Here is a 27427-nt window from a genome sequence, read left to right on the forward strand (position 1 = left end):
GGGGTAAACCCCAATGCACAGGCTCCAGTGGGGGCAATAAGTATGCCCACACCTGCTGGCGCTCTCACGGGGCAACTCCAGAGTGGTAGAGAGTCCAGCCCCTCTCAAGGAGATTGGTTCCAGAGTCCAAGCTGTGCGTCGAGGTGAGTCCGACTATATCTAGCCGGAACCTCTCGACCTCGCGCACTAGCTCAGGCTCCTTCCCCTTCAGAGAGGTGACATTCCACGTCCCAAGAGCCAGTTTCTGTAGCCGAGGATCAGACCGCCAAGGTCCCGCCTTCGGCCACCACCCAACTCACACTGCACCCAACCTCCTTGGCCCCTCCCATAGGTGGTGAGCCCATGGGGAGGAGGACCCACGTTACCTCTTCGGGCTGTGCCCAGCCGAGCCCCATGGGTGCAGGCCTGGCCACTAGGCGCTCGCCATTGAGCCCCACCTTCAGGCCTGGCTCCAGAGGGGGGCCCCGGTGACCCGCGTCCGGGCAAGGGAAAACGTTGTCCAAGGTTTTTATTCTTCATTGGAGGTTTGTTAGCTCCACTTTTTCTGCCCCTGCTTCATGTGCTGTCACAAAGCAGACTAAAGGCAATTAACCAGCTCCTTGAAACCTCTAAAATTTTAAAGAGTAGAATGGTCTCATTTTATACAACTGTGCCCAGGATATATTTTCCTTTTATTAATTCTCTAAGACCACTTTAACACTTTTTAGTTCCTGCTTTTTAGTGCCAGGGAGAAAATTTGTTCCAGTTCCTCCTTGTTCCTGTTCTGTGAGGAGAGGAAGTTGGGAGCATGCACTAATGCAGTGTGTCACTGCACCTACCACTCAACAAATTACCTCAGGATCCCAAATTAGGACCTGAGCGCAACCATGCAGCCACATTACTGTCACACTAGTTCGAATGGAATGGAGTAGTGTGAGATTTTTTTTTACAGTGGCTGGAGTAATCCGGCTTGTAAGATCCTCATTGTTGGGGACCCAAGTGGCTGGACCAGGCCAAGGGGTCACCCACATAACACCTGGCTGCAGCAGGTAGAGGGTCATTTCCGGAGGGTGGGACTGGACCGCGTATCTGCCTGGGGGGTTGCAAACCGGGATCCCAAGTTGTTTTGCCGTGTAGTGGATGCGGCAACGCACTGTGTGTGTACTAGTGCATACTCCCCAACTAGACTTGACTTGACTTGCTGGAGAGCCAATTCTGCCACCAGCCTCCGAGTTTTCCGTGAAAGCTTGAGGACCTGCTTGCAGGGTTGGATGTAGGTTAACTTTATACCCAGGATGGAACAATTGCAGGTTAAGGGCCTTGCTCAAGGGCCCAACAGAGTGGAATCACTTCTGGCATTTGTGAAATTCAAACCTTCTGATTGCCGGCGTAGATCCCTAGCCTCATTGTGAGGCACAGGACAGGCAGAGTAGTGGCATTTTATTCCTACAACCCTAAAACCATCAAATAGCCAATTAATAGCTAAGGGAACTATGACTTATACTCTTTTTCCAAATTTCAGTTGGGTGAGGACTATCAATTTATTCTCTCTACCTCACCAATCTGTAGATCTGTGTCTATATAGTTTTGCTTCTCTGGATTACTCCTGACCAGTGGAATTGTAACAAAGGTAATAAGGATTATTAGAGAGTTTCAAAGAATGTTACTGTCACCCTTTTACCATTTCCAATTTGTGGTCATTCACTCAAGCTGCAATTACAGCCGGAAAAAAATGAGACACAAGCTGTCAGGCTCTGAAATTTGTTCCTTCCCGCTGCCCCTAGTTTGGCTCCAGTACAAACTTGCTATGCATGCATGTTTGTGTTAGTGTGAAGTACACACCTCCCTACATTCAGCACTTGGAGGTCTACCCTAGAGGTCTCAGCAACATGAGGAATCTGCAGGTAGGGCCAGTTCTTCTCTCTCAAAGCTGTGTGGTGCCAGTTGCCACCAGCGTCCTAAATGTTGACATTGGATGTGTTAAATGATTTAAGGTGAAAAGGGTTGACTTACAAGGGTGATTAAAAGGTTATATAAATGCCTTCACTTGTATAACTTGGAGCATTAGCAGAAGGTTGAGTTTGTTGTTAAACACAACAGTACATTATTTTAACAGTAGTAGATTCTAATAGTCACTGAAACCTGTGTCATTTGTTAGATTTGTAAGTAAAGAACACAGAAACTCTGACCTCTACATACACTTTTGACATGTTACAGACAGTCCTGATTGGCTTAAACTGAGCTAGAGCAGGTGGGACTTTGCTTCTAATAGGCAGCTGTTTTATTTCTGTCACATAGCAAAGTCACCCATGCTAGCTGTCCTTCAGAGGAGAAACAGCAGTCACTGTCTAATTCTCAGGTTTCATGCTGAACTTCTGAATGATAGAGACATAGGAGGAAAGGAACAGGGCCTCACAGATCCCAGTGCCTGGAATATGATCATATACCATATATTCTAACATAAAACATCTTACTTGGTGCATGTTTTCTAATATAATTATTTCAGGATACAAAAAGAATTGAGGTTTGTGCTGTAAAGAGATTAATAATGAATTAAAAAGAAAGCAACAAGTTTACCTTGGACTACAGAGTCACAATACTAAGCTTCATGATAGTTTGTTACATTTAAATATACAAAGCACTTTTTAATTATTCTGGTTAACTTGCTACAGATGTACACATAAAAAATACCTTTATGGACTTAACACCTTATTTTCTAGATTTCATCATAATATGAAAGTCCTTGATTTATATCTTATACTTATGTTTGAATGACTGAAAGATGTTCATTTTGTAGTACCACTTGTGTGCTCACAATCTCTTTTTTCTCAGCCACAGTATGTTCAGACGGTTTCTTTTCTACTCACGTATTCCTTTTTGTTTTCCCTCTTTAGGTGCTTAAAATCCCACCTAATCCCACATTTGTTTTCTCAGAATGCTTCACCCTAACGTTCCTTCTAAGTAAACATTTAGGCAGCTCTGGAGGGGTAGAGTGCCGGAAAGTTCCCTATTAGCTAGTAGTCTCTTAAACTGCAGCTTGATTGTACACATTTCCACAAAATATTCTGGAAAAGCAATTTGAGACAGCTTCTTTTATTCATCCTATTTTCTATTTTTTCATAATATTACCTTTCTTTAAAAGTAGCCTATGTTTATTCCTATTAACTAACTGCATTTTCTATTGTGCAGCAATCAGCTAAAACACTTTCAATAAGTGCACTTTAAAGGTTGTGCCCAGTGAGGAGAGCTCTCAAGTCCACTTAAAAATGAATCCCTGACATCACACAGTTCAGTCACAAGGGTTATCACTTCTAGAAAGGAAAGTTCCAGAGTTCCGGGGAAAGGAGAGTTTAGAGTTTAAGTAAATGATTACCATGGCAAAACAGTGTTGCAGCATACAGAACAAAGTAAACCTGCATGACTTCACAAAGTCAAAGTTAAAAATTACACCATCTTAAAAAAGCCATTCATCTACTGAAATGCATCCTTTTTAAACAAAATAATATGCACCAATCAACCACAACATTAAAACCAGTTGCCTAATATTGTGTACCGAAGGTTCTCCTTGTGCCTCCAAAAGAGCTCTGATCTGTCATATGGACTACACAAGGCTTGTGAAGGTGTCCCGTTTTTTCTGGCACAAAGACACTAGCAGCACATCCTTTAAGTCCTGTTGTTGCAAGTTAAAGTCTCTATGGATCAGACTTATCTTTCCAGCACATCCCACAGATGCTCGATCAGATTGAGATCTGGGGAATTTGGAGGCCAAGTTAACATCTTGAACTCTTTGTCATGTTCATCAAACCATCCCTGAATAATTTTTGCCGTGTGGCAGGGCACATTATTCTACTGAAAGACACCAGCGGAATCAGGGAATCTTGTTCCTATGGTCTGAAACAATCTTTAGATACAGTAAGTGTTACATGTCAAAGTAACATCCACTTGAATGCCAGGGAAAACCCAAAGTTTCCCAACAGAACATTGTCCAGAGCATTACACTGCCTCTTCCAATAGGCTTTCTTCTAATAATACATCCTGCTGCCATCTTTTCTGCAAGTAAATGATGCACATGCACCCACCCATCCACATGATCTATAGAAAAACATGATTCATCAGGCCAGTGAATGATGATACGGCATATTATCCTGTTGGAAGTATCCATTTGAAAAAAGAGAGACTGCGGCCATGCACATACACCAAGCACACACTAGGGACAATTTTTAGGATCGCCAGTGCACCTAACCTGCATGTCTTTGGACTGTGGGAGGAAACCCACGCAGACACAGGGAGAACATGCAAACTCCACGCAGGGAGGACCCGGGAAATGAACCCAGGTCTCCTAACTGCGAGGCAGCAGCGCTACCCACTGCGCCACATATATATGTGGAGGCTTACTACTTCCCCCAGAACACTTGGTGGCAGCCCCCCTGCCCCCTGCTTGTTGTTTGGGGGCCACAATCGTGGAACACCAGAGCTCAGCCCTGTTGGGCTCCGTGGCCACTGCCAGGGGGAGTTGCATGGCTTCCTGAGCCCATGTGGGCTGTGATGCAGCCACACCCGGAGGTGCAGCCTGAATTAGGTCAATCATCACCTGGAGTCGTGAGGAAGAAGGCAAAGCTTGGGAGGAGAGGAGTAAAGGCGGCAGAAGGAGAAGTCCAGACAGGAGAGACAGACTTATTATGGGTGTTTGGTGCACTGTCACTGCGTGGTGTGCAGAACTGTAAATAAAACGTGTGTGACGTTTGGAACATTCTGTGTCTGCCTGTTCATGTCTGGGCTGGTGTATATTTATAACAAAAGTTAGTGAAGGGATGCATCAGTGTGAATCTGTAAATCTGGAAAGGAAAGAAATGTTACTGTAAATGTTTGTTAATTCCATGCCTAAAAGGAAAGAAGATGGTCAGAGACACAACATTTCAGTTGTAAAGCCTTCATCAAGTGATACATTTCTTTCCTTTTCAGTGTTAAATATGTACATATTGACTGAGAGGTTAGCTTTTAAGCCACACCTAATATTACTATTACCAGTAATGGCACACTGCACAATAACATGCAGTGAATACACCTGACCTAAGCATTTATAGTTTTCAGACTCTTTCTCTGTATGTTTAGCATTAGTTTGCTCAGCATTCACTTGCTGTTTTCTGAGCAGCTCTTCTTTTCTCCACCCTAGCAGCCTGCCTCTTCTCTTCTTTTGTCAGCATCTTTTCACGTTAAAACTGATTAAGTCAGTGTTTGTTTTGCAATTATTTAGTACGTTTTCCATAATTTTTCACTTAAGCTGGCACTTAAATCTTTAATCTGCCTCAAGAATGATTTAAGATATGAAGAGGTAGGGGAAGTGACAGTGAAGTTAGTAGGGATGAGAACGGCGCCTGTACACAAGCGCCGCACGGCTGCCCTGCTGACCACTGTCGAGAGTTGATTCTACAATAAAACAAAATAAAAATAAAAAGAGGAGGTCAATCATCACCCCTAAGCGGATAGTAGATGTCACATAGTATATGTGTACCAAATTTCAGGTCAATAGGTCAAATGGTTTGCGAGCTACAGGTGATTAAAAATCCTTGACAGACAAATGGACAGCCACGGTAGTGTATTCTATAAGAAGATTTTTATTATAGAAGTAGGCATTGTACCTAAATGGCTATAGCAGAACCACAGACTATTCCTAACTACAAAGGCTTATTCCGGCCACACAAAAATAAAAAGAATAAAATCTTGTGCCGTTTCATTTAATACCTAGCTTAATCCAGACCAAGGTTTGGGGGATGCTGGAGCCTATCCCGCTTAGCATAGGGTGCAAGGCAGAAAAAACTCTGGACAGGGAGCTTTTTTCAGGAATAAGGATAACATCATTAACATCATTCAGCCCCTGATCTTTTATCTATTCTATTTTATTCAGCCCCTGATTAAACAGCAAAAGCAAAGGGGTAAGCTCCTCAAATCTATATAGACGATCATGCAGCTTCAAAGGGGAAGCATCATGCTACACAGCCCTCTAGTTTTTGGGTAATCTGAGTCAGACTGCATGCAAAAATCACAGAGAGGGGTAAGACCCTGATCTCTTCAAATCCTAACAACACACCTGCTCTGAGTGGCCACTCTGTCAGTGTTAAAATATTAAAACATCTACCAAGCTTACTAAACTTTAATCTGATTAAAATTAAATGTATGCTAATAACTTTTGTTCAGTTAAGTGCCCATTGGTTAAAAGCCATGTGCTTTCTTCATCTACTCCTCCAAGCTCATGCTCGATGTTCCTGGCCACAGAATGTTACTTCTTACCTTACATTTGGTGCTGCTGCAATAATCACTGGCTTCCCCAAGACTCTAAACTCTGTGGATTAAATTCACTCGTCAACAAATGCGGAATTAAATATATACCTGACTTCACATCTTGTCACTTGATTGCACATCCTTAATCTTCTCATACTAGCCATCACAAGACACACAAACATAATGATACCAACCAAACGAGGCAATATCATTTGTGTAATAAGCCACTGTTTTTCTGTAATACAATATTTTGCAAAATAACAAAATACTTTTTTTTTAAGTGGCAAGAATAAGCTTCCATACTGAACATTTTCGCCAAGGTCACCAAGGATCTAGGACTCTTCTTCAACATTTTGAAAACCAAGATGGTCTACTAAGTTATCCCTGGACAGGCAGCTAAGCCCCAAAAATCACAATCTGTATAGAAACATTTGTGTTTATAATTATTCAGAATGATACATGTGTTTACATGTGCATGATTTATATTCACTGTCACATCTAAAACAAATACTATATAAACTGTACCTGTCGCACAGATTCTTAAAAATACCATATCTTGTATGAAAACTCTTTTATAGTGACATACTTGCATTTTTAAATGAAAAAGATGTGAGAATTTCTAATACATTCAGGTGTCCTTTGTCTCTACAGTATATGAGCAGACTACTGTACCGCTCCTTCAGCACCACTGGTAATAATTTTGTGAAGAACAAGGTGCCACAAAACCAGAAGATATTCCAGGTAACTAAATTCTCTTGTCTGTTCTTAAATTCAGTTTGCTTTGACCTGAACCAGAGAAAATGCCTCCTTTATATCCTTAGTTGTAAATCAATGTCTCCTCTGTGAACTTTGATTTCAGACATAACTAATTGTAAATGAGCCATTTCAGATAAAAAAATGACATTTACAACAATAGCCTCTATTTCTATGCTTTATATTTATTTAATAGCATAAAACTGATATTTTCTTTGTTAATTACTTAAAATGTTCAACCAAACCTACACCCCTCACCAAAACAACTCTCATGTTGTACATATTACATTTCTTGCTAGATGTTATAATAAAAACATCCAGAGGAAACAACAAAGAAGAGTTGGGAACGAGCAAGATTGCTGTGTATTGTAGATTAGATGGACAGGAAACTGAAGAAAAAAGGAAGGTAGAAATAGGACAATGGCATCTCGCAGTTAATAGCTGCTATAGGTCATGTTGTTTCATTATTTCTTGTTTTGTACTGTCAACCTTGTGGGCTTTCAGATGCTTAGGAAGAAAACAACAGAGTCACAAGAATGGACTGTGAGTAGGAGCTATGCACGGTTTTGTTGTGAATCAGACAGGTCTGACCCCAGGGATGAAAGAACTCAACACAGGAGTAAACACTACACCAGTAGATCAGTAGCAGTGAAGTTTCTTGAAGAGGCTTTTAAAATTCCTCACATCTATCATTTTCCTTTCCTTTTTTTTGTTTCGGTCATAATTTTATTTAAATCTTCTTTTTTTATGGAGTTTTCAAGATCAATGACTTGGGTTTGCCTCCTTTGAAATTTAAAGTGTGTTGATGTAACAAGCTGCACAGTCACTGCTCTAAATAATATGGCATTAGGGAAAATATTCACTAAATAAAGCATAATCACGAGTCCTCACTCCAAATGAAATACAAGATGGATGTCCTTTATTACAATAAAACTGGTGGAGCCTTGCCATGTGGACAGCTGAGCCTTCCATGGCAAGACAAACTAAAATCAACAAAGCATAGCCTTATAGCTTAGGTTAATTTACAAAAATCTGTGGCAGATTATATAAGAGTGTCACTCTCCCTGATGTTGAACTGTACCATTATCACACTACCTTCATGCTGACCTGGAGTTGAATAAGTCCTCTCCAGGAGCCTCCTTCAGGGCTTCTTACTGAAACAAAATACAGTACATCTCCCCTCATTGCCCAACCTCTTTCCTCCTTTGTCTCTAATAAATTAAAGTCACTTTCTGCTACTGTTGGCCCAAATATCTTTTATGCCCTCCAGATGAGGAGAACCCCTTCCAAAATTTCACATCCACACTAGTTTACTTCAAAAGTCTGCCTTGAATATTGCAGGCCAATCCATTACCTTTAACCTATAGTCTCATTCAGGCATCCCCACGCTAGGGGACATTTTTAATTTAGTCTGGGCTTAAAACAGTCCAGGTATCAAATTTTTCTACTTACGTTTTCTATGTGCAACTGAGATCTGTGCTCAAAACAAGTGAAGTCCTTCTCTCTTACCATCTTTCATTTCATCACTTTTACTCATTTGCTCCAACTCTCCTTCTCCTATGTTCAAACCTTTTGTCTAATCCCTCTTACAGAGAGCTTCTCACCCATTCCTATGACACGAAACTGTCTGACAGACCAGGAGTCTGATCCAGAAAGCATGATTAGTGTGAAATCAAGTTAAAGTAAGTTAGGATTCATGGAAATTGGGCTAATTCAGTTCTAGAAGACCTGAATCTAGCCAAACCTAAATTTCTGGAACTGATTAAGTCAGAGTTATGTAATTGGTGAGGCCAAAAATGTGGATAACTCACTAACTCCTGCTCCTGGATATCTCCTGTTTTTTAGAATGGGATCAGGATTTGTCTGTTCCAGAGAGAAAGCTTTGGCAAAATCTGGGTCAGTGTCTCACATACACAAACTCACATGCAGACACAGTCACGTAGGCTATCTTCTAGAAAATTAATTAAATAAACACCATCAGAGGAATTCCACAGAGTTGCAGGTAGGACAATAAAATGTAAACAACCACGGTATTTTTGCGTGATAATAACAATATTAATTCTGCATTGAATTGTAGTTCATTTGGCTGAAGACTTTTAAGAATAAAATACAGTATGTATATCAAATACTCAATACAAATATCAATGTGTCCTCTTATCCATTCTTAAAATAATGTGAAATGCCACACACATAATTACTGCAAAAAACGTTGAGGTTCAATATCCAGGGTTTCATGTTTGAACAGGGCAAGTTACCATTCAAAGAAGGGGCATAGTGTGTCTTCTGTTGCAGACTTGTACATGAAACTAACTCACCTTTGCATTCTTTTGACATGTAATTACCAGACAATACAGGGTTCGGTACAGGCAGGGGAACGGGGGACCTCTCTCACTGGAGCAACTAGAACAACTCTATGTATGTTGAAAACATAACACCATGGGTCTTAGACTTCAGTGATATCATTAATGTTGCAAAAACAGAATACAATATTGACTTTTGGGCATATAATGTTTCATGTACAGAAATATCACAAGGGGTACAATGCAACATTTTACCACACAAAGTTAGCACGATTGAAATCTGTTGTTCTAGAACCGAATAATCCACTGGAGCAAAATTGTGCTATAGCAAGATGGATTTTGTTCTAAGATTTAGGATTATCTAATCTGTCTTTCTGGTACATACTCCAGGATTGTTTTATTTTAGTTTTCATTATTTTGAAAATCTTTTATTGTTGCATTGGTATCCAATGTATTTCTTTTCAGTGTATACGTAAAAATCTGATTGGTTCTATGTCATCATGTGGACTAGCCTATACTTTCAAAGTTACTACTTTCGGTATTATTTTTAAACACTTGATTTAGTTTCTAGCAATGCCACGTAAACATTGTCCTAAGTGTTGCAATCTTCCCTTATTATATGTCTAATTGTATGATTATTTACCTGCCCAGAGTTTGGGAAGGGAACTGCACCTTTAAGGATGCCAAGTTCATTGTGCTACCAGCAAATAGACCAGTTAGGAATATATATTGTAGATGGTCTGGGAGATTAATTCAAAGTCTATATTCCAAAATAAATCATTAACCAGGAATTCAAAAGAACTGTTGCCTAAGCCTGAAATGACATCCAAAATTGATGTTAACAGGAATTGCTAAAATTTTTTAGTAATGAAAACCTCTATAATAACTCACACAAAACATGTTGATTTACTCTCGGTCTCAGATTCTAATGGATCCATGCTGCCAGCTTATAAAGTGTCATACTGCGTACATCAAACAGTACGTCTTCCAGGACTGCATATCCTAACAAGTGTGAGTTACATCTTGGCAAAAGAACCCACAAAAGGGCTGACACATGAATTCTTATGACTTCTTTTGGACAAAATAATAATACCAAACTGTTCTTTTATATTGAAAAAACATGTAAACATGCCTTGGGCAAAGCTTACAAATTGCATTAAATGCTTAATGTAATTTCTAAAAACTTCATTGTAACAGTTCTGAGGACTGCCCAATCAGCACAAGTACTGTAGAAAACAGCTGAAAAGGAAAAAAGGAAGTACAGAGTCGGGAAGGATTTTTAAAACTAGAGAAAGGCGATTGCTTTTTTGGGAGAAGAAACCACTTTATCGCTAGAGGAAAACAGACTACTGGGAATTAGACCTGTGCTGCACCATCCAGACGTGTGTGGTCCAGACTTTTCCTGAGATGTGTCCAGAGGAATTACTTTGACGGAGTGGACAGATGCAGTAGGATAGAAATTCTAGTGTCTCATTGGAAAGTGACTGTATCCATTGTGTTGCATTTAACTGTGCCTTACTCAATTTTGGATTTACCTTACTTCATTAAGAATAGAGTAACATTGTGGGACTGTTCATTGTAGTTTTGTGTAGTTTGCTTTGTTTTGTGCGTGTCTTGTGTTTGCGTATTGTGCAAACGTGTGTTGACTTTGTATTTTCTGTTAAAATTGGCTTAATACAAGCTGGCACTGTTTCACAATTCAGTTAAGGTAAAAGGTGCTGTTATTATGTACAAGGGGAATGGAGCAGAGAATCTTAATATTATATTTATGAAGTTAGTACTTATCTCTGGCAGCAGACCTGATCTAGACTTTTCCACAACATAAAATTATTTAGTATAACACTCCGTGTAAATGAATATCAAAGAAGATGATAAAATAAGCCAAATCCATGTAAAATAAAAATTGAAAAAAAAACCTTGAAAATGAAGAATGAAGAATTAGCATAAATTAGTTATTTTCCTGATATGTCTATTTGGGTAAGGATGGATATATGGCTTGTTGGACGTCCTATACTAGTGGCTTACCCAGTCTGACCCTGGAGGGTTTTCATTCTAACCCTCTTCTTAGTTAGTGACCAGTTTTTGGTGCTTAGTTTACTTAAATAATTGGTTTAATTAACAACAAGAATAAACTTCTAATAAAGAAACTGGTTAGAGTTTGAGATCCCGACTTTCCTGAACATCTGTTAGCTCACTTCACATTTAATTTTTGTTGGCTGTCATTTATGTAAAAAAGTAGCAATTCAGAGGACCAAGTCTTAAAAAAAGGCAATTAAAATAAAGGGGAAATAAGTGAATTAACAGCTGAAATTGGTCACAGATTACAAAAGAGACAGGAATTAAAAATCTGCAGCCACTGTGGCCCTCCAGGTTTGGAGCTGAATGGCCTTGCACTATACTATTACTGTCCCCTTTAAAATACATATTTATAAGTAAAAAAAAAAGTTTAGTCAGGTCACCAGAATAGTTGTGGTTTCTGGTGTCTGTCAAAAAATGACTAAGAATGGTTTAAGCAAGTTAAAAGCATTTTTTAAAAGGACCCTGTATAAAGGGCAACAATGTGTGTCCTGAAAAACGGAATCAATCATATGAATGTTGATTCCTCTTTTCTGCAAAAAAATTGTGAAATGTAAAAAAATAAAAATACTCACTAGACGGAATAGCAAGGTACTGTATATATCTCTTTATGACTTTTTAAAATATTTTTTTACAATACAATCATAGTTGATTCGTTATATATTTTTCAAAAAATAACAGATAGATAAATAGATGAAAAAAATAACATATAGATAAATATATGAATAGATAAAGGTTGACCAGGCGTCCTCTTATTCTCGACAATGTCCTCTTTTTGAGACTTAAAATAGTGGTCAGGCTGGTATTTATATAATCCGAAAAAAATATCCAGGATTTTGTTTTCGATTGTTAGTTAGACTATGTGAGCAAACAGTTGACCTACAGATTTCGTTCAATCCACATGAGACACCTGCATACCTTGTGGTTAGATGGGCACAGCCACATTACTATTCAACACCAACTTATAATTACATAAGGTGCCCAAAAACTGGAAGTGCACAGCTACAGAGAAGTATAATAATAATAGTAATAATAATAATGCTGATGTTTTCCACACGAACATAACTAATAGGAAGGTGAATGTGCATTGAGGAAAGCTGGTATATACAGTATAACTTAAAATTCATGTTCACACTGAAAGACCATAAAACTGCAGTTAAGGAAGACAGATCCTCAGCAGAAGTGAAAGACTACCTTTTGACACTTGTTGCATTATATTTTCAAAAAGTTCCAAAAAAACAGATCATTTTTAAGGCCAACAAGGACTTCATTTCTTCATTTCTACTTCAGAGGTTGTCATTACGAAAAAAAGAAAAAAATTAGCATGTTTTGTGTGCTTCCTCTTCTTATTACAGAAGAGAACTATCAACTCTGCAATGCCCTAAAAGGTAATTGAATATAAACTACAATATTTAATATGATCAAATTGTTTGATTAGTAAAATTAATAAAGACCGATTGTATAGGAAGGCATGTGTCAAGTTTCAATTCTATCCCTGCCCCGGTCTTCCTCTTTCAAAAACTGCAGCACAGTATAACATATTGCTAACCCAAACACACAAAAGTACATCAATACAGATACAGAGGGGAAAAAAAACATTACAGTTCTTGTAAATGGCACCTCATACGTGCCCTATAAGGTGCTATGCACATGCATCATAATGTCTGCAATGGTTCATTAGAAAACTCAAATAACAGAAAGAAGCTAGACACGACTGTATGACAGACATGCACAGTATCCTTTCTTCTTTTTCAGCTGCATGGGCTTTTATGGAGTAGCTGTATTGATTGTAACATAATGATAAATTAATATAATAATGTAAATTTATGTCTCTCAATTATATAAAAAAAATCATTGGTCGAGACGTGATTTTCTCAGAGACAATTTAATGTTCCCGAGACAAGGAGGACAGCTGCTGTACAGGCTCTTAAATGTTCAGCGAGCAGCGCGACATACAGATCACACAGCACGGCACAAGCCAGCTGATCGAGCATACAGGAGGTAAAAAAATTATTTGTTTCCCACTGTATCACCATTTAAGAGGGGGTTTCAGAGGAGCAACCGCATCTCCTTAGCATGCATTCAGCCCCCCTCTTCACAACGTGAGAGGCAGAGACTTGAAATGGTTGGCACTTAGAGCACCCCAGGGATTGGGGCTTATGGGGGTAAAGTATTTTATCAGACGTTCATCAACACTCTAATTGCCCTTTCAGCAGACACTCAACTCACACATGTCTGCTCTCTACCGTTAAATTTTAGTCCAATGCCACTAAAAAACTGAGTTGGGTCCTCCAGGATTTCTGCGGGGATGCAGACCTCTACACTGAACTCTGTGGTTTATTAAATTTGCTTCTGAAAAATAATTAAACTAAATTAGTCCAATGTAATGTCTAACAAAGTTATATTATTAATTCCTCAATAAACAGACATCATTTTGAAATATAAAAGTAACCTTTATCATTGCAGTTTCAAAGTGAGAGGACTAAGTACTGTAAATACTGAATACAATTTAAGACATTTAACAACCTTCAGTTCCACCCGGGGGAGTAAATGCTAACATTACTCAAAGTTATTGTCTGCTTTTACATGCATTTTTATTACTATTTAATTTAATATTGTTTTTTGTATCAGTACATGCTGCTGGATTATGTGAATTTCCCCTTGGGATTAATAAAGTATCTATCTATATAACCTTGTTAGTTAAGTTTATTATAATGTCTCTGAAATAATCTGTTTCATAGGACAGAACATATATCCATCCATCATTCAACCCGCTATATCCTAACTACAGAGTCACGGGGGTCTGCTGGAGCCAATCCCAACCAACACAGGGCACAAGACAGGAAACAAACCCTGGGCAGGGCGCCAGCCCACTGCAGGGCACACACACACACACACACACTAGGGACAATTTAGGATTGCCAATCCACCTAACCTGCATGTCTTTGGACTGTGGGATGGGGAGAACATGCAAACTCCACGCAGGGAGGACCCAGGAAGCGAACCTGGGTCTCCTAACTGCAAGGCAACAGTGCTACCCACTGCGCCTCTGTGCCAGCCCAGAACATCTAATAACAACTAATTTGCACTATTATATCCATCCATCCATCCGTATGTCTTTTTTCTAAACCCACTTTATCCCGAGCAGAGTTGATGGGACCTGGTGCCTATCCAAGGAGGCAATGGGCACAAGAAAGAAACAATCACTCGACAAGGAGACAGTTTGTGTTTTATATGTCAAAGGAATTCTGGATATATTCAGAAGATATATTCATTCAAACCTCCTTAATCCCAAAAAAGATTGTGGAGATCAGAGCTTATCCCATCTGCAACACCGGACAGAGCGCTCATTCATCACTGGGAAAACATAAATACATATCCACACTCAACAATTCCAGGGCAAATTAATTTTGACAATCAGTTTAAACTGTAAATCTTTGAGATATATCAGGAAACAAGAATACAGGGAGTCGACTAACACAAACACAGGAAGAATATACAAACTCCATGAGAACAGGACATATTTAAAGGCAGTACTTGGAAGTTGTGAAACACCATTACTAATTACTTCACCACAAAGCCATACCATTCCCAATAAAACATTCCTACTTTAGTTAAGCATACAGAAGGAAACTATTCCTTTTTTTCACAAAATACACAGGTAATAATTAAGGTTATTCGAACATTAGCATTTTTCTTACTTTTTTTTCTTTAGTACAATTGAAAAGCACAGCCATTTCAAAGACCCTGGTGACAATTATATCTGGCAGGGAAATAAAATACTTCCACTAACTTAGTTGTGTTTTCAATGTGTAAACAGAAAAATGTCAGTTTTCCAACCCGCTATATCCTAACACAGGGTCATGGGGGTCTGTTGGAGCCAATCCCAGCCAACACAGGGTGCAAGGCAGGAACAAATCCTGGCACCAGCCCACCGCAGGGCACACACACCAAGCACACACTAGGGACAATGTGGGATCGCCAATGCATCTGACCTGCATGTCTTTGGACTGTGGGAGGGAACCAACACAGACACGGGGAGAACATGCAAACTCCACACAGGGAGGACCCGGGAAACGAACCTGGGTCTCCTTACTGCGAGGCAGCAGCACTACCACTGCGCCACCGTGCCACCCCACAGAAAAATGTATCTGAAATGGTATTAGAATATGTTGTAGATGTTAGAGTTAACACCACCCTACATGACACAATGGTAGTAACCTTCCTTGGCAATTAAGTAGGTATGGGTTTGATTCTAAGTGGGTAATGACCCTCCATGTGTTTGGTCCAAGCCTGTTATAGTATTAAGTACCTATTTCTTTACAAGCTTTTTATTACAATATACACAGATCAGTAAAACAAACAGTACTACATTTTATTCAGATCAGATGCTCCTTCAATTAACCATTTAAAATTTAAATGTCTCTTGCTTGTTCTGTCTTTCTTTTGACATCATCAATTTGTTGCATCCTATAGTTTGCAACCAACAAAGTATAATAAACGTAATCAAACAAATGAAAATAACGTAGCAAGTACAATAGTATGCTTTGAAAACAATCCATGAAACTCAGCAATCAATCCCCACTCAACAAAAAGAGCCCTGTGGCTAAAGAGTCCTGGCTAACATAGTTATTAGCATATGATAAAACATCAGGAAAGACGTAAAGGTTGACCACACAGACCCAGCATATGTAGGCATTTTTTTGCTAGTTTCAACTCATCGTGTTCTACTACAGCCTCACAGTTTCATATGCAATCTCAAAGGCTCAGTGCCATTCTTTAGCTTGTGTTCCAGAATAAAACCTCAGTGTGATACATGCAATACTCACCAAACAGGAATATTCAGACTGTGAACCACTGAGTTTGCATTCCAGCATGTGTCCATAGTAAAATTGGCTACACCTTTTCAGTATTAATTGCAATAATAGCAAAAAGATAATTAGTACAATAATTGACAATAGCTGTGTTTGGTGTTCTTCCAGATGGGCTAAAAGTGGAGAAGGACAAACAAGCTGTGATTACCTTCACTACACTACTGGCACGTAGACTTATCTTGCTAAACTGAAAGAATCCTAACTCTCCTCTTTTAAGTTAGTGGGTAACTGATGTTATATATCATTTGAAATTGTGAAAAATCAAATTCTCACTTACAGGATCTGTGTAGAACCTGGCAGGATCTAATCAATAACATTTTAGAATAAGCTCATAAAGCACTGAGGAAGCAGATTCGCTTCCCATTTCTTTTTCTTCTCCATTTCTCTTTATCCGCCTATTAAACTCATCAATTTAATTATTTTTACTAGCTTAAAGTTTTACTCCGTTGGCCACGCTCTCTTTCTCAGGGGTGGGTGTTGATTTGTTTTCAGTCCTATTTTTTGTAAAAATGGATCTATTTGTATGGAATAATTATAATAAAATCAATAAAATTAAAAAAAATAAATAAGTAATTGACAATTAAAAGCAAACTCAAGAGTATATACAGTAGCAAAGTTAAATAAAAGTGGCAAAACAAGGAATACTAGAAATGCATAGGCAGCATTCTGGATGTAATAAATAATTAACTTCCTATTGGTACCTGAAGAGGTATCCTTATACATCCTAAAAAGCTAAAGTTAGTCAGAGATCAAAGCTCAACCAGTTCCACTTGCTGCTGCAAGATACAAACTAATTGAGGAAGAGGCTGACACTTTAAATGCCATAAAACCCACAGTTTGACCCTGGGATCTACTTGATTAACATGCATAATTATAGAAATATTTTGCAGAAACATACCCTTCTGAAAATAGCCCAGAATGATTCACTATAACATTACCAGTAACTTATGGCCAATGTGACTATGAAGATACCACATGTCTGATAAATTCTTAAATTAATCCCAATGAACTGCTAAAACAGAAGACTGTTTGAATGTCCATTTGTGGAAGTCATGTGTGCAAAATAACAGAAACTATGTCTTTGCAGGCAAACAGCAGTTTGCAAACAGCAGTACAATTTCTTTAGCACACATGCCGCCAACCTACACTGCCAAGTTCTGCACAAATCCTCATAAAGAGGAGAGGGTGGATTGGGATTTGTCTAGTTCAGCAAAATAAGTCTTGTGCAATTAGCATGGTATAGGATATTATAACCATTTTTACAGCACACTATTTAACTCATTTAGTAATACTCCAAATATTGCTGCTAAGGCTTTGAGAGCGATTTTAAATGCAAGGCAAATATTTTTGCCAAAACTGGTTTAAGTATTCTATAGGTCATTACTTTGACATATCTAACAGTTTGGATCTTGTACTAAGTATATTTTAGATAATTTTGGATGAGATACTGTAAATGTATACTGTAAATAATAAACCATATTTAAATTGAATTATGGTATGCTAGAGTACATTTTATGATTTGCTGAATTTCATTCCTTTTCTAAAATTTCTATTAAGAAATCCCTTTCCAATCATTCCCTAAGCTCAAAGAGTTTTTAGAAATTTCTAGCTATAAATCTAAAGATGTTGCCTAAATCTTCACCTGCACTATCACTATCACTTCAGGGATAGATATAGTAATGACAACTTTCAGATATAACTTTGTTAGCATTCACAATTGGTGTCTACTTCAATGAGTTTTTGTTGGAAATGATCATCCAATGTCAACATGAGAAACAATGGCAGATGACCAGATGTTCTGACAATCTTCTAACTAATAATCAATGCAGACATTTCTACCAGACAGGAAACATTTAAAACATTGTATTTATGGATATCTATATTTCCTACAGGATCTGTAATATTAGTACTATTAGACATACTGTCAAAAGAACTACTTATGTAGGGTAAACATTTTTTCATTACTGTTCTTTTACTTTCTCTTTTACTGTTATGAGTACTGTTTTTCTGTGCTTCACCATTATTCATTTGCCAGTTAAAGTAAAACAACATGAAAGATCTGCCAAATTCAGCAAACCTTTATGCAAAAAAACAATTACCCAACTTATTTCCTGTCATACATAGACATTTTGTTGAGGGGCCAGATGTGTCTGTTCAAGTCTCACTTTGCCAATAATGACAATCTGGCGATTACAATCCTGAAATTGCATTAGAGACAGAAAAGAAGTTTAACGCTCCATGGCACTTGGACAGTACATATCCTCATCTTCTTCAACAAGCATCAAGAAACAGGGAAGGGCAGTTCCTTGGGGATGGTGAAGGTAGTTTCCCTGTAGTGAGATTCTCATGTGGAGAAAACACAGTAATATGTAAAATGGAGCACTTTAGTGCATCTTTGTGTGGATAAAAAGCAGAATGTCACATTTTAAAAAAATCTCAGTGTGTTCCTCTATTGTGATGTGAATGAGGGTCATAAACAGAAATGATTTTACTGGTGTGCAGCAGATTACATGCAACACAGAACTGTGAACAAGGTTTTATGGAGACAACATTCCTTATGTTCCACCTCCCCCAAAAAACACTAAAACTTCCAAAATTCTCTTCCAAGTGAGTTTATTGTTTCTTAATTTTGAAATTACCTGCAAAACTAATTTTAGTATCAGTTTTGCAAAATTGTATGGAAATCAAAACTTGCATGTTTCGTTCATCATTAGTGATCTTGGTCTTTGGAGTATTACACATAGCATTGAAATTTCCAGTGAAATATTATTTCTTTTCAAATAATGTATTGCCTAGATGTTTCAACCCACAATAACAAAACATTAGACATCACTCTTCTCCATTTGGTATAGAATATCTACAGAGTTTCCATCAAGAACAGTTTGGGATATACTGTAAAGCTCGATCCTTTTAGTTGTCACAAAATGTTAACTTTTTAATTGCATTTCAGGAGGACAATGGGATACCTGTTCACATAAAAGGAGGGACAGTGGATGTCCTATTATATCGCTTTACCATGGCCATCACAGTTGCAGGTAGGACTAGGTGACTTTTCTTTGGGTCACAGCCTCCAGTCTCCTTGTTTCTGACATGCCATATTATTAATAAACTGTTGTTCTATCTTAGGTACAGGATTCTCATTGTACTGGCTTCTAATTGCTTCACTGCCAAAAAAGAATTAAGCAGGATGCCACTGTAACTGTCCATACCAGACAGGCACCATGTTATGCTGCTGACAAAAAAGTATGTTTTAAACTTCATGTATACTATAAAAATAAAATTGTATGTTTCACCTTTTTGTGCATTGTGGTCACTCTCCAGCCCAAGAAAACAGAGAAATGAAAGCATAATTTGGGATGATTACTTTGAGAATCAGCCAGAAGGATATTAGTACTACTACACATGGTGGTGGAGGCTTTGTTAACACTACCCGCATAGCTTAAGTAAAAGGATAAAGAGAGAAAGAAAAATGTCAGAAAGTGTTGTGGTAGTGGCAGTGTGCTATTCTTCACCTTGTACGTTTTATGAAATCAAAGTGTTTATTTACTTGTCCATTATCTTAAGGAAAGTTAATTACCATCATGTAAAATATCAATTCCAAAAATATGTATGATAGAGCTCTGAACTGTAATTCAGTCTGATCTGGGAGGTTTGACTTTTCTGACAGAAATCATGGAGCAAATCAGCTTTGTTCAATACTTATTTATTATTAGATGAGTCACCACATGAGATGAAATCTGGACACAATTGGATGCTTTGGATCTTTGTGAAGTTACTATGAAGTCACTCTCCATGTACATCCCGGAAGCAATGCTCTCTATCGCAAAAAGCGTATACTCATCTTCTGCTCAATATTCACTTTTTCCAGTGACTACAAAATAAATTACATCAAGTTGATAATGTTCATTTATACCATAGAATGAAGCAGAAGCTTAAATAATTGCCAAAAGTTACCTTCTTGAACTCCTCAAAGGAGATAGTTCCGTCTCCATCCAAATCAGCTTCCTGGATTGTTCGGTCAGCTATGCTTTCCAGTTGCTCATCTGTAACCTCCACCCCAACCATCATTCGTAAAACCTGAAGATGATCGTAATTACACAGTTTAGAAACCTAACTAACGAGCATTGAAGGTCTTTCCCTGTATCACAAAGATCAACTTGCAAGCTGCTGATATCCCTTTCCTTAGCAGCAGTGTTTACCTGCAAAAGTTCAGCTCTAGAGATTTTACCATCCTTGTCTTGGTCATACAACTGAAATGCAACTGAAAAACATGTTAAAACGCAGTTATTATGCCTTATTTAACCAGCTGTACATCTCCAGACAAAAACAGAGATCCAACTACTTTCTTTTTGAGGATGTTGGTGGCATGTAAAATGAAACTGAACACTTGTTAACAGCATTTACCAGTTTTAAGTGCATCATTACTAACACTTTAACTTGCTGTTTCTGCTGTTGAGTGGCTCTGATGCATTAGGTTCCCTCACTCGGTTCTCTTCTGTGGGCCGGAAATGAGCAAGGATTCTGACAAATGAACGGAAGTCAATTGTCTCCACCCTGGAAAACAGGATATCCAATAAACTCCTCACATTAACTTTAAAACTCACTTATTCAAACACAGAAGTGTATGCATTTAGATATTTGCATTAACCACTTCTGTATGGTATTCTTTCTTTTAAAAACTAGAAAAAATAATTGTCAATTGGAACTCAGAAGCACAGTTGAGATTGAATAGCTGTTGTCTAGAACAAATCATAACATATCTGAATGAATATCAGCAATCCACGCTCATTCCACCACATTCCTCAATTCTTTTTAGATAAAAATATAACCCTTTTCACTTTGTCAAGACTCACTCTATTGCTTTTGTCCTGTTTTCCAATGACTATGACTACATTGCAGCCTTCACAGACTCACATAACAAAGACGCTAAACTACCTCCCAGTTATACTATACAACAAGACAGACATAATAAAAAATATTTTAAATATGAAGACTCGATTTAAAAGAATTTTCCACTTCTAAAATTTTCTACTACTGTCCAGACTACAGCCAGTGAGAGCAGCATCAGGCACATGGCAGGAAGCAACCTTGCATATCCTTTCACTCAATAATTAACCTAACAAGCACATCTACAGAATGAGGAAGAAAGTTAATAGTACCTGTAGGAGAAACTTGTAATAGAAGATATTACAAGAAAACTCCACACAGGCAGTATTACAAGCTGGCATTTCAACAAAGGACTCCAGGGGAGCAGCACACACTCTGTTCTGTGCATGTTATAATCCCATTATTATACAGTGCACATGGTGAATATTCCAACAAAGTGCAAATAACTTTAAATAACTAAAAAATCTGTTTTATTTAGATATTTCTTAACTTACCCATTAGGAAAAAATGCATCTATGATCCTGTCCCCCAGTGGGTTTACTGCAAGCTCACCAATGCTTTGGAGATCTCTACGGCTAAATGATAAATTAGTAATGCATAAACAATTCACGTAAAAACTTTCCATGCACCCTTCATTCCTTCTTTCACACTACCTCAGACCCTTCAAAACATTAAACAGGTTTTTCCTACTTTTAGTTAAATACAAGAAATAATATTTACCACATTCTAGTTAAGTCAATCAATGATAATTACATATGAAAAACTCAATGCAAGAAAGTCATTCAGTTAAACATATTTTGTCAATTCTTATTTACGGAATGTTTCCAAAATTTTGGCAAGATTTGAAGGCCCATAAGACTTAGGACTACTTGCTGACTTGCTCCATATATAGTATAGTACTCTATGAAAAAATATTTAATAAAATGTATGGTAGAATTTTATCTTAACTGCCTTCAATCTATATTTCAGTGTTCTTAGTGAAGAACGTATGTAATGTAAAGCTGACATCCAGTCTATTTATTCTTTTCATAATTTTAAGAACTTTTATCATGTCACACCTTACTTTTCATTTCTATAAGCTGATGATTTAACCTCTTCAATTTTTCATCATATTGTATGCTTTACAGTCCTCAAATTAATCCAAAAGCTCTTTTCTGAACTCTCCTTAAAGGATAAGTTCAGTATTTTTCAAGTCAAAGCTATTTCTTCACAAACATGGAATATACACTATGCATTTGTCACATGAAATTGTTTTCAAAAATTAAATGTATTCTGCAAGTTAAAAAAATACCTTTTTAAAAATACATTTTATATTGGAGGCCTTGGAGTACCACCAAAAATAAAAACTTGCAGAATGTGTCAATTTTTCAAACCAAGAAACGTATCAGGCATTGATCTGCGTCTTGAGAAAAACAAAACACCAAATGTTATGACATTTAGCCGTTTAAAAAGAAGACCTGCCATGTGCATTAGCTTGACACTTGCCTTCCTCCACAATAATCTTCCACCCCACAAGGGGTGATGTTTCCTCTCAAAAGACCAAATCATAGTAAACGTTTCCTGTCATGTGTTTGGTGTCATGTCGATTTACTTATTTGTATGAAAACTTCTCCTATGAAGGTCCCTGCCATCACATAAGCAAGTAGAAAAACTATCCTCATCTTAAGAAAAATTGCACCAGGTATATGTAATAAAATTATTATTATTTCCATATCCCTTTAGATGCCCGAAACATGCATTGGAAACATGGACGGCCTGTTTTCTTACATCCAAACTTTTGCCCCTTCAAAGTGGACATATTTGGTAATTCTTAGGCTTTTATTTTCAGTTGTGCTCCAAGCCTCATGTCTCTATTATAAAATGGCAGTGCAAGCGAGATATATATTTTTTCAATTTATTAAAAACGCTTAAAATTGGAGTATAATTTGATGTGACAAATGCGTAAATACCATCTTTTGAAAAAATAACTTTGACATGGAAAAATACAGAACTTATTCTTTAATCCAGTTATGTCTTTCTAATACAGAGTCTAAACTAGCCATATTGTAGATGTAGCCTCATAAATACATTATATAATTTCCATATAACTCATACACTATACAGTGCACTACATAACCTAATATTACATTATCCCTTTTAACTGACTGTGTACACCATCTTGCTAAGGAGAGTAATGAATATTTCTTATAAAGCATATTCCATTATGTAACCAAATCTAATATTTCTATTTTTGTGCAAGGTTTTACATTTATTTACTGTATGTTAAACTCCATTTTTCACATTTCTGAATTTTGTCCAAGTCAATCTATACTGATGTTGATGACAGATGCACACCAGTTGATACTTCAACTTTAGTCTCATCCTTGATTTATATAATTCATGTAAAGTAAAATTTCATCCTGTCAAACGCAGATACAAAACAAATTTTTGTCTGTTTCAGAAAACTATTATTAATACACTTAAAAACTAAAATTCCTTCTTATAGCACATAATGAAAGCTTACCTGAGCACACCATTGTCATCTTTGTCCAGTACTTGGAATCTGTCATACAGTCGATAGATATGTGCAGAAGAGACTGGAATCAAAATCGGAATTCAAACGTTAAAGTTAAGGATTACTTTTTGCCATATCAGTTTCCTCTTCAGCTTTCATGCCTATTGTTATCATTAGAGCTTTATTAAATGGATCCTTGTACAATCCATTCATTTTCCAGCCTTAATGCAATTGAAGGCTCTAAGGGAGCAAACACTATCACAGTAACTTTAGATGCAAGGCAAGGCCAACCCTGGACTGGGCACCACATTATGACAAGGCACACACCTACAGAAAGAAACTGTAATACAATCCATGCTAATACATAGAGAGTATGCAAATTTCACAAGGCTAGGATTTAAAACAAACTCAAAAAGAAATAAAGCAGAAAAGCCAGACACCATACTGCCCCTCCCTGGGCCATGTGGTAAAAGAGACAGAAGAAATGTTATATCTGACTTATAATAAGATGTGTAAGAAATCAATATAAACACTGCTGGTGAGCCTGTAAGAAATGTGTTCATGGCAGCTTTCGTTAAACTGACCTTAGCGGATTCAATTATTTATATATATAAAATTCTAAGGGTTATTTGTCACACAAAAACATGCAAACCACTGAGTCTTGAACTTTGATCGTAACACGACCCAAGAATGGAAGGTTCCAGCTACCTCGGCCACGTAATTGTCTTCAGGTCCTTCTCACAGCAGGCAGTGGCACACCCACGCATAATGGTACTGAAGGCACACAACACAGCTGATGGAAAAAGAACCATAGTGACATCTGCTTACAGTGAACCACATTGCACAGGCTGACTGATTGTTGTCATTGCAAATGCAGGCCATACACTGCGAGTGCCAAAGCAAGTCCTATAGGACCAAAGAGTTGGAGATGTGGGCTACTTCCACCAAGTTTTTAGGCTTTAGGTTCTTCTCATGGCAAGTGGCACTGCAGGCACGTGGCATGACTGACAGGAAAACAACCTTGGTGATATCTGCTGACAGTGGAGCACATTACACAGGCCGACTGCTAGTTTTTATCGTAAATACAAGTCATACACTCTGAGCACAAAACACAGCCATACACACCATTATGGCATGAAAGATGGTGGCACCCTTAGCAAAGTGACCTGGGGTGCGGTTTTCAATAAATAGTACATGAACCACCTTTCTTCAAAAATAACAGGTCTGAGTATTTCCTACTTTACTTATAAATATGTATAAATTGAAAAGAAATCAAATAATTGTTTTAAATTAAGCCATCATATTTTAGTAAAGATTTTTATTGCTTTCAAAACAAAGCTACTCAATTCCAATTTTTAAAACCTCTTTGTGCTTGCATTGCAGAGGTCTTCTCATACTTTGAATAATAACCCAGTTCTGAAAAAGCTGGTTACTGTCACATCACTGCTTATAATGTTACCTATACATTGGACAGCATAGTCAGTGTCACATCTAACAGATGACACATTGTTTTGAATCTGCTGCAGAAGCACTGCGGTTAAAAAAAAAAATACTCCATTGTTATACAACCCAATTAAGATTGCTACAAACTACGTAATAATAATCAGAGGCAAGAAAAATGTAATTTTGATCTTATCCATTGTCAAAACTTTTTATACTGGTGAGGGCCACGGATAGCATTTTTATTTTTCAAAATGATAGTTCAATGAGAAGAACACTAGTTGAAACAAAAACAACAAGTGAGCACAAAGAAACAGAACTCTACATTCACTAACTGATCCTTTTATTTACATGTGACCCATTTAAAGTTTGTGTTGGGTTTTCAACATGCCAGCATGTAGTACAGTTTTCCACCTACATCCCAAAGTCAGGCAAGTAGGTAAACTGGTAACTATTCGTTGGTTATAGATATAAGTGTGTCTTACAATTGACCATCATCCTTTGACAATAAAGTTTAAATTAGCAGGATTGAAAAATGAATGGATGACCCGGAAGTGACAATAAATGCGTAAGAGAAGAAGCAAATCCTGTGCAATTTAGCATGTACTTTCATTATCATACATATCATTTAGTAATACAATATACATCTAAACAAAGTTTTATCAAAACAAACCAGAAAGTCCAACTGTGCACAAAACACAAACTAATACTTGCTATATACCTTTGAAAAACATCTGCTTTTATATTAGTGTTTTGGACTTGTTTTAATAAAAATATTAATGGAAAAGGCATTTAATTATTAAAGCAACCGATTAAGAGTCTGGTTGGGAGAAAAATTCTGTAGACACGGGATTTAGGGTAAAAATATCAGTTTTGCACATCTCTCATTATTTACTATCTAAGTATAACACTACCTTCACTCTTTCCCCTTTTCTTTTTCTTCACCTTAACGTTTTCTTTGAACATTTACTGCAATCACAATGTATTTAACTTTCTTCTTTTGACTCAAATTTACGCATGCCTACTTATTACAATAATAGATTTCTTTCTATTTAACTTTATATTTATGTTGCTATTGCAATATTTTGTTGTAGTCCCCCATGTGTTGTTCTCCAGTGTTATTGTTGATTGTGTAATAAGTGCGCTTAAAAGTTAAGAATCTCTGCATTCGGACTTTTCATGTCTTTGTCAGCTGTTTTCAATTACTTTTTCTCTGATGCAAACCGTTATTCCTCGGCCTACTGAGTTTTTCCGATGCCCTGTACGGCCCGAGTCCCCGGTACAACCACACTTACAGCCCGTTTCCTTTTGAATCTCATCCGCCCCTGGGACGCGCGACACCGACGACCCAGTAGCACCCATCGGCTCGCGGCCTCTTCTCTACGAGCTGTGCAGGAGAGTTCGTTTGAGGGCGGGCGTTTAAACATCTATCAAGCCGATTGAACCAATGACGCTGCGCCGGTTAAAATGACGTCACTGGCGAATCTGCGCACTACCGGCGTTCACAGGCTGCTGGGTTTCTTCTGAACTTTTCATCAAGTGGCAATTTCTATTTAACTCAGCCAACTGTTTATATGGAGAATCGAAAGAACTAGACGTAATGGCGGCAGGAGATGCCCAGTTTATCTGAAAAGCTAGGCACAATCTGTAATGTTTGTTGATACTGCATAGTGCACAATCTGTGTGCTTTTTTTCTTCCAGCTCACTAGCATTGATTGTTAAGAGTTTACCCACTTATTTTATATCGAGCAAAAAAAAAAAAAATAACGTTATTGCAACGCTATCTGAAGATTACATCTAAGATACCGTAATGTTTAGATGAAATCTGTATTAGTCGTTCCCACTCCCAGAATGACCCAGTAAGAATGACGGGGACGTTATGAAGTAACCAGATCATAACCTTTAAAGAATTTGGCCGTGTGCTGGGCTACAGAATTCTGGATTGTTTTTAATTAAAGCCCAGCAATATTGAAATTCTGAACACAATTTCCCAGCATGTTACATTTGACACAAGTGTATCTTTATGCAGTTGCATCCATGTATTTGTCCAACACCTTTTTCCAACTAAAAAAATCAAGGTATGTTCTGAAGATTTTAAAACTTTGATTATAATAAATAGATACAGCAAAGTTTCAATGATTTTGTTACTATTTACTTAACAAAAGCTAATAATGCATATGCCCAAGAATACACAATATGATCTGAAGATAGCAATGTAAAATATTAAAAGTAGCCTATAAATAACTGTAGGAGACGGAGTAATTATATACGGGGCCTCAAACTGTTAAATGATTTGCATGCTAGGGTAAGGGATGTTTAATCTCACTTAGCATTTTTATTTAGAC

General features: G+C 37.6%; 2 protein-coding genes across 2 annotated transcripts; one reads left to right on the forward strand and one right to left on the reverse strand.

Moving 5' to 3' along the window:
* Positions 1-1774: 1774 nt before the first annotated feature.
* Positions 1775-19489, forward strand: LOC120540328 (cytochrome c oxidase subunit 7A2, mitochondrial-like). The gene is made up of 4 exons (XM_039770988.1): positions 1775-1883; positions 6910-6999; positions 19212-19296; positions 19388-19489. The coding sequence occupies exons 1-4, from the start codon at positions 1791-1793 to the stop codon at positions 19441-19443; spliced, it is 324 nt and encodes a 107-aa protein (XP_039626922.1). The 5' UTR covers positions 1775-1790; the 3' UTR covers positions 19444-19489.
* A 459-nt stretch (positions 19490-19948) lies between these two features.
* chp2 (calcineurin-like EF-hand protein 2) lies at positions 19949-26508 on the reverse strand. Its single transcript, XM_039770987.1, has 7 exons — positions 26378-26508; positions 23652-23724; positions 21643-21723; positions 20691-20815; positions 20461-20522; positions 20216-20338; positions 19949-20132 (listed from the first exon to the last, which is right to left on the reverse strand). The coding sequence occupies exons 1-7, from the start codon at positions 26442-26444 to the stop codon at positions 20079-20081; spliced, it is 585 nt and encodes a 194-aa protein (XP_039626921.1). The 5' UTR covers positions 26445-26508; the 3' UTR covers positions 19949-20078.
* Positions 26509-27427: the final 919 nt, after the last annotated feature.

The sequence above is a fragment of the Polypterus senegalus genome, chromosome 12 (assembly GCF_016835505.1).
Source record: "Polypterus senegalus isolate Bchr_013 chromosome 12, ASM1683550v1, whole genome shotgun sequence".
NCBI lineage: Eukaryota > Metazoa > Chordata > Cladistia > Polypteriformes > Polypteridae > Polypterus > Polypterus senegalus.